The sequence below is a fragment of the Chaetodon trifascialis genome, chromosome 2, assembly GCF_039877785.1.
Source record: "Chaetodon trifascialis isolate fChaTrf1 chromosome 2, fChaTrf1.hap1, whole genome shotgun sequence".
In the NCBI taxonomy this organism is placed as follows: Eukaryota; Metazoa; Chordata; class Actinopteri; order Chaetodontiformes; family Chaetodontidae; genus Chaetodon; species Chaetodon trifascialis.
Genome location: NC_092057.1, coordinates 20,248,800 through 20,256,622, shown reverse-complemented (window position 1 = coordinate 20,256,622; position 7,823 = coordinate 20,248,800). Strand labels below are relative to the sequence as shown.

The 7,823-nt window shown below is 41.6% G+C and overlaps 1 protein-coding gene and 1 long non-coding RNA gene across 2 annotated transcripts; both read right to left on the bottom strand.

Moving 5' to 3' along the window:
- Positions 1 to 284: 284 nt before the first annotated feature.
- LOC139343274 (uncharacterized) lies at positions 285 to 1,868 on the bottom strand. Its single transcript, XR_011603097.1, has 2 exons — positions 1,661 to 1,868; positions 285 to 1,282 (listed from the first exon to the last, which is right to left on the bottom strand). It is a non-coding gene; the product is annotated as an uncharacterized lncRNA (long non-coding RNA).
- A 607-nt stretch (positions 1,869 to 2,475) lies between these two features.
- Positions 2,476 to 7,576, bottom strand: LOC139344071 (serine hydrolase-like protein). The gene is made up of 12 exons (XM_070982000.1): positions 7,431 to 7,576; positions 7,208 to 7,351; positions 6,743 to 6,856; positions 6,544 to 6,585; positions 6,144 to 6,163; positions 5,958 to 6,032; positions 5,669 to 5,775; positions 5,035 to 5,114; positions 4,910 to 4,944; positions 4,704 to 4,780; positions 4,442 to 4,529; positions 2,476 to 3,379 (listed from the first exon to the last, which is right to left on the bottom strand). The coding sequence occupies exons 1-12, from the start codon at positions 7,489 to 7,491 to the stop codon at positions 3,260 to 3,262; spliced, it is 963 nt and encodes a 320-aa protein (XP_070838101.1). The 5' UTR covers positions 7,492 to 7,576; the 3' UTR covers positions 2,476 to 3,259.
- Between the last annotated feature and the right edge of the window lie 247 nt (positions 7,577 to 7,823).

Genomic DNA, 7,823 nt, shown 5'->3' with positions numbered 1-7,823 from the left:
AATCGTGTGATAAGTTTATAGGGGAAAAGTCTCTTTGGTGGAGCTGCTAATGAGTCACAGACCCAACTGAGTGCTTATCCTTTGTAAAGGGTTTGGAAAAGTAACTGCAGCAGTTGAATAAATGTCGTGGAGTGAAAAATAAAATATCTGGAGTAAAAGTATACAGTAGCATAAAATAGAAATATTCAAGTAAAATGCAGCTTACTCTTACTCTCAAATCTTAAATTATTGTTTGACTCAGATATTTCCAACTTCATAAAAACATGCAGAGTAAATCCAAAGAATTGAGGATTGAACAGTTTTATTTTGTATGAACAAAGGAAGCATAAAAGAGGGCTGTTACACACCCTGTTTCCTCACCATGCTGTCAAGTAAAAACAATGAAAACAAAAAATAGACACTTTGAGTGTTACCAAATACTGCTTGTCTGTAATCTTGGTCCATCTAGGCTAATTCTGGCACCTCAAATAAATGGTTTTGCATTTATTCAGTACATATTATTCTAATAAAGTCACTACTACACCATTTTGGCACAGCGACACTGACAATCCACATGCTTCTCAGCAGCTGCCGTGCCGGCATCACCAGAGAGAGGATTAAAAACCCTCCCCGCTGGCAACAGATTCATTGCACTTATATCATTCACTTCACTAATTAAATGCACAATGTAAGTAAACTTCATGATATATGTAAAGTGATTGTCGAATTACAAAACGTATGTAAAAGTTGGCACAAGTATAAGATGGCATGAGATTTACATCATGTTTCAAACACATTTCTAAAGGGCAACATGTCCTCCAATCACCTGCATGTAATCTTCTCCTCCTTGTGCATTTGGCTTCATTTTGCAAATTCTTTAAAACCCCTCAGCTTCAGTTTTCCCTGATCTCTACAGCAAAAGCTTACTGTTAGAGATCAGGGGAAAGTTGGAATGATAGGTCAGGTCTCTTCTCCACTGTTCACATCCTTCTCTCCCATTCTCTGTCTCCATCTTTAAGGTGTTGGCTCCCATCCCACTGGTGTCCTGGCAGCACCCCTGTCCAGATGGCCTGCCGCCCGCCCGCCCGCCCTCTTGATCATATCAGGGCATTGCTATCGTCATCTCTGCAGTTCACACTGGCCACCAGCGGGTGATGCCGGACTGTTTTGTTGCTCCACTTGTGGGCATCTTGCAGCCCGGGCTCTAGGAAGTACAGGCATGCTCCGAAGCCTGCCAGCACCAAAACTGACACCAGCAGGTAGAGGGGGACGAACCAGTCCAAGAACAGCCACGACATAGCTACTGTCAGAGGGAAGGGTGGAGGAGGAGGAAAGGGCAGAACATGGATGAGGAGACATAAGACATAAGAGAGGGAGGGGAGGGAAGGAGGAGAGATTTTGGGGAAGGGTGGATGAGCAGAGTTACTCAGATATTTTAATCCTTGCAAACACTCACTCTCTACAGGGTGAGATATCACGCATGACAAACTGCAGCATCTCAGTGTCCCATTATTCCCAACTGTTCCTCATAAGGAGGCACAAGAATCAAGACATGACACAGCCAGCTTCCAACAGGCAGCACGCTGTCCGTCACCGCCTCCATTATTTCACTCACAAACACACACAGGTGTTGCCCTCCGAAAAATAGTGCTGCGATAGTGAATAAAGCCATCATGCTTACCTGCAGACGCTGCTGAATCAGTCAGTCTTTCTGTGTTTGATGGTACGCGATGTGCAGCAGCTGCGAGTCAAATCAATCATTAGATTGTCTCCAGCGCCGCAGCTCTGACTGTTGCATGTGAGACGTCCAAAATCACAGGTGCTCTCTGAGAGGCACAAGAGACAGAAGCTGCATGCGGCTTCATCCTCCGGCTCCTGGCTCTGACGTTGGAAAGGAGGGGTGGGGGTTGCTATGACAACACCCCTGCTGATGGCTGAGAGGATGGAGGGAGTGGGAGGGAAACTTATATAACTATAATCTTTTTTTGGGGGGGGGGGTGGGGGGAGTGGGAGGAGGAGAGGGGGGGCAAGCCCTTCAGATGTCTCTGGATGCTTGCCGCCTTGCTGCTCGCTGCGTAAAATCAATTCCACTCCATTTAACACCAAGGCCATCATACAGTTTATGTGACATTGAGGGAGAGAGAGAGAGCGGGGGGCCATTTCTGTGTGAGCAGCACCTCTCATAACGCCTCTGAGTGGCAGCAGCTGCAGTGTTTTATGGAGTCACTCCCCTGAGTAAAAGGGTGGAAAAGGGTTTTTTTTTGTTGTTGTTGTTTTTTTGGCTTGCTGGTTTCCGAGACAAAAGCTGAATACAGAGGGTGGCCTACATAATGAGAAGTTGTCAGAGGATGTCATCCCTTTTAATGACTGCCAATTTTAGCTCATTCTGCACAAGCAGCATGAAAAACAGCCGAGTTAAACAGATCAGCTTCAAACAGAAACGATGACACGTGACATCCTGGCTGTATAAGTCACATAAAGAAATTCTTATTATTTGCACAATGCAGGATTTTATTCAGTTCAGAGCTTTTACATAGATAGATCTCTGTGTTCTGACACCTGCAGCTCATTTGAATCAGATCAGGTTCTCAAACAACATCAGCATACATTTGTACAATACAACATATCACACTTTGACAGGGATAAAACTAGGAAGCATTGTCCTGTACTTAATATTACTAGAATTGGTTTTATGTATTCTACCATATAATCTAATTCATTTGAATAGACTTTATAATTTGTTGATTCTAATTTGCTGCCTTGACTGAAGCCCTGTGTAACTTGGGTTTTTGGGAAGATTAATATTAAATGTTATTGCCATCATTGTCCCTGGTGTATTCACAGTCCAGCAGACTTCATGATGGAGACAGGCACTCACTGACTTAAGGAACATTAGGAAGTCGAATCTAATACTCGAGAAAATGCATTATTTGAACAAATAAGTAATAATTTCAGGAAGCAAGATAGAGGGCATCATAAACACCTAAGATCATCACTGTGGATGATGAAGCTAAACACAATCAAACAAAGCAAATGCTGTAAACTGATATCATCAGCAATTTCAGCAATGATATATTCAGTGGAGTTTTGCACATTTAGATTATTGCAAGTCACCTCAGAAACGTATAGTATTGTTCACATAGTGACACATCAGGGCGGAAAAACAGTATTATGTTAATGAATTCTCTGAGGTGAGAACAGTGAGACTTGAAGTGAAAAATTACACAAAGAGAATGTGTGTGTGTGTGTGTGTGTTGGTCATAACATGCGTGTCTGTTCACTACGCAGGCAGCTGCTGTGAGAGCACTCTCGTCCGCAGGAAGTCCGAAACAAGAGGAGCGACAACTTCAGGATTATTCAGATGGATGTGATGATCACCCGATACTGTGACCACCGTGTGCTGAGGAGAGAAAGGACGGTCACTTCATACAAAAGTAGTCTTATTCTTAGATTCCAAGTTTTTAGTGTTGTTGTTTGTTATGAAATTATTCTCCCCTTCAGTACTTGACCAGTGTGCAGCATGTTCAGAAGGTCAGTGTTAACTATTGACCTTCATTCTTATAGGCTCTGACATTGTTAGAGGAAAATAGACATTTATCATATTTTCTAAAAATTCCTTTTAGAAATTGTATTGAGACATTTTTCTTAAAACAGGTTACTTTGCAAATTTAATTTCAGGAAACATTTCATATCAAGTCTTATTTGTGACAGTGATCAAGTGTTGATATCGAAAAAGTGACCCAACCACATAGAGGAGATAATCTAGACAAAGTGTTACTACAACAGAAGCTGACTGGATTTTCACATTAAACATTATGTCTCCAGCTCATTGAAATGAGGAATTCAACCTGTGGGGACTTGTATGGCTCACATTAATGTATGTTAACATCTGTTTGCTGGTATAACCTGTATAATATTTTGGGAATTGATGCATATTTTTATTTTTGAGGATTAAACATTTGGGATTTAATGTTGGGAGGTGCCCTGACGTTTTGACTTGTCAGCAGGAAAAGCGCAGGTGAAACAAATGTAATGTCAATGATAGCTCAGTTGCCGCTCACCTAAATGGAATGCATTCATGTGTAATGTTATTAATTACACCTGTGCTTTTCCTCCTTTGAAATTGGATACTTTAAAGCTCAAATCTATAAATATTTCTTCTTATTCTGTGACACTGAGCTTGTACTGTGGTGCCACTTTTAGATCTGCGGAGCTGTCTGCCACACACAGACACGCTTGCTGAACAGTGTTTAAAACACGAATGTGGCTCGTTTTAGCCTGTTGGTGCAGGTGAGTCAAGTTTGTCACACATATCAAATGCAATGAATGCAGTTTAGTAATTCACTTCACATGGATGAGGCATATTTTACTGTCTGTACGCTCAACCATCATCCTTCTCGAACTAGACAAGGGTTAAATCATCTCATTTTTTTTCCAGCATCTCATTTCGATTCAAACTCACATTTCTGTCATGATATCCTTGTCGAAGTGCAGAAGCAATATTCTGTAGGTCTGAGTTTTGAGGTGTTGCACCAAAGCCTTTATCTGCTCTGAAACACAGAGATTTTGAACAGGTTTAATATGGCGTGCGCTGATGATTTTATGAAGGCACATTCAATTTTTGGATCAGGAAGCACAAAGGGACATGGGACTGACATGTTCATAATGTCAAAGGGTAAAAGTTATAACATTATACTGCAACACATCGATTTTCAACAACTTACAGAACAACTAGAACAGAGGCTTGAATCCTCGACTGCATCTCCAGACTCTGCTCCAAAGTGATGCGCGCTATGTTTCTCTGAAAATGCAGAATAAAACACAAATTTTCTGCTGTTCAAGCTGAATGCTAAACTTCTGGTGGAAAAAAAAGTTAACAGAGAGGAGGCGGTGAATGCGGGGGGAGTTTGAGAGGTGAAAAGAGACTTACAAAATTAACTCGCAGGTCTCTGGAGAACACAAATCCTGCAGAAGAGAAACACATTCAGCTGCCAGGAGATGAAGAAAGCAAGGTGAGATTACTTCTCCCTGAGAGGAGAAGAGATAAAGACGCACCTCCTTCCACTTGAACTAGACCTCGCTCTAAAAGGATGTGCGCAGACTTTTCAGACAGAGTCGGGTTTGCAGCCAACAGCCTGAAAGAGATAATACTTTTATTGTATTTTGCTGAAAGAGTAACTCACAGATTTAGCACTGCACTTAAACATCATGCAGGACTCGTGATGGACAATTTAAAAAATGATTAAAATCAATGCAGCAGAAGCATTACTGTCTTACTGTCTTTTTTTATTTCAAACATTCTTCTTCCTTGTCAAAATCTAGTGCCTGCATTACCCAAAATGCTATTTGACCATTGAAAGTCCAGTCAGAGGTTGAGCTGCTAACCTCAAGCAGAGACGAAAAGCAGGCGTCAGAGTCAGGGAAGTTCACACCCCCAAAATTTTATTCATTTTCAAACTTGCACTCTTCAGTCCCGCCCAAACACAGACTCAAGTGACATCACCTGAGGACATTTATCCGACCTCATGCAGCTCCCTCTGGAGCCACAAAAGGCAGACTTTGAGTAGTACTCCACAACACCTGTGAACCCACTTTCATGTGTAACATCTGTGGAGCTCCCCTTTAAACTCACGTCAAACTTCCTACATGAATGACAGTTTATTTAACTGGCCATGAACTGGAGTGGTACCTCTCAGCTGCCTTCTCATAGGCGTAAACCCTTTTTTTCTCTTCTGTCTTTTTTTCATACTCAAGCATCTCACTGATCCCCTGCCGCATTATTTGGGGTATTTCCTTCTGCAGAAAAAGAGGCAGAAACGATGAGGTGAGAAACTCAAAAACTACTGACAGCAGTGGAACATGAAGATAACTGAGGAACAATGCAATAATATTTCCATGGATATTGTTACTATAAGCTCATCTTCACTTGGTAGGCTCATCATATGCAATATAATCATAAAAAAAAACTGCTGAAGTACCAGATCTGCAGGCATAAATCCAAATGCGTCCAGCAGTACGATGACATCCACCATCTCAGGAAACAGAGCGCTGAACTGCGGAAAATATAATATGGATCAATTCAATACCATGCAAGAAAAGGCAGCAGAACACTCTGTTTATTGTGAGAACACAGTGATAAGTTGCAAGTGATGAATCTTAGTTACCATTGCAGCAATGTTACCGCCTGGAAGGGAGTGAACAAACAATCATGACAAAGCTTTGGTCAAAGTCTTCTATTGTTACTGATTAACTTTCTGATCATTGATTGCAAACAAGTATTATATTTTAATCATTGATTAATCTGCCGAGATTTTTTCTGACAGATCAATTAGTCATGTGATCTAGAAAAAAAGTGAAAAATGTCCATGGTAGCATCTTCTAATTGACTGTTTTGTCTGACCAACAGCCCCAAAGGCTGATTTTCATTTTGAAACAATATGAAATACAAAAAAGCACATAAGGAGGTTATATGGTAGAAGATGTGAAAAGCACAGTATTAATATACAGCATGTGAATCAGGTGTATTATTTACATTTTTCATAGTCTCCATAATGTGGGACTTACCCATACTGTGGCCTATGATGGAGAATTTTGTCCACTGGAGACCTGTGTGAAAAAAAAAAAAAAAAATTTTTTCATCATCAACATATTTAACAGTCACACAGATGCACCGGAGTCCTGAAGAGATGTGACATGTTGCTACAAAAAGATGTGAGTGAAACTAATAGCTAAAAAGGTCCTGCATCCTGCAGAACTCACACACCGTCAACGACTCTGCGGATATCCGCCACGTACGCGTAAAAAGAGTAGAAAACTCCAGGGGGACGATGGGAGGACAAACCATGACCTGCCATGTCCAACGCCACATATCTGCACTCTGAGAGGAAGCAGAAAGAGAGATGAAAAGATCCACGCTGAGAACTCAGGAACTCAGCTGCACTTTGTGTTTAGTGCTAATTAACAAATGTTAGCATGCTAACACACAAAACTAACCATGTTATACCTGCTAAATGTCAGCATGTTGGATTATCAGTGAGCACAGAGCAACTTTCTACTTTCAGCTGTCGAATGTGAAAACAGTCTTCTAGAGTCAAAATGTGCACATACATCATTCTGCACAGTGAAGTGAGTCCTACAGCTGAGGTGACAGCCAATTCCAAACACAGCTGTAATTGCCCAAACATCATAAAGCTGTTTAATGATCCTCCTCTAGTCTATCATAGTTTACCTTTTGGTAGAAGGGGAATGAGGGTGTTGAATGTACCACAGTTGTCAGCCCAACCGTGCAGGCACAGCACAGGATGACCACCATCAGGACCCCAGACTTTACCTTTGACCTCTCCCCATGTGACCGGAACAGAGAGCTCTGAAACTGGACACAACACAAAATGACACAACCTCAGAGAGCAGCTCCAAAACAAGAGTCTGACACATATTTCCTGTTATATTACCTGCTTGTGTTGTTGTAGATGACATTTCTGTGTCTGATGATCCTGAGTTTATGTCTGGCATGCAAAGCTGAGTATCCAGCTAAAGCACAGTCCTACAATAAACCTAATCTAAACAAAGCCTTGAAACAAATCCTGAAATGTCCTTTGACCTTTGGAAATTAAAAGCAGCGTCATAACTTTCTGCAATCGGTGATTTCATTGGATATTCAGAGTGAGCGACTGCAGTCAGGGCCAATCACCACACACAATAGGTGGGTTTTACCTTTACCCGACCCAGAGGACAATACTCCACTTATTGTGCAATTCCTCCCTCAGTAATGCCTGCCAGGAAGTCTCCAGCAAGGACAATAACTCTGGGAGAGTGTAATCTGGTGTCTGCTGAGAGAAATACTG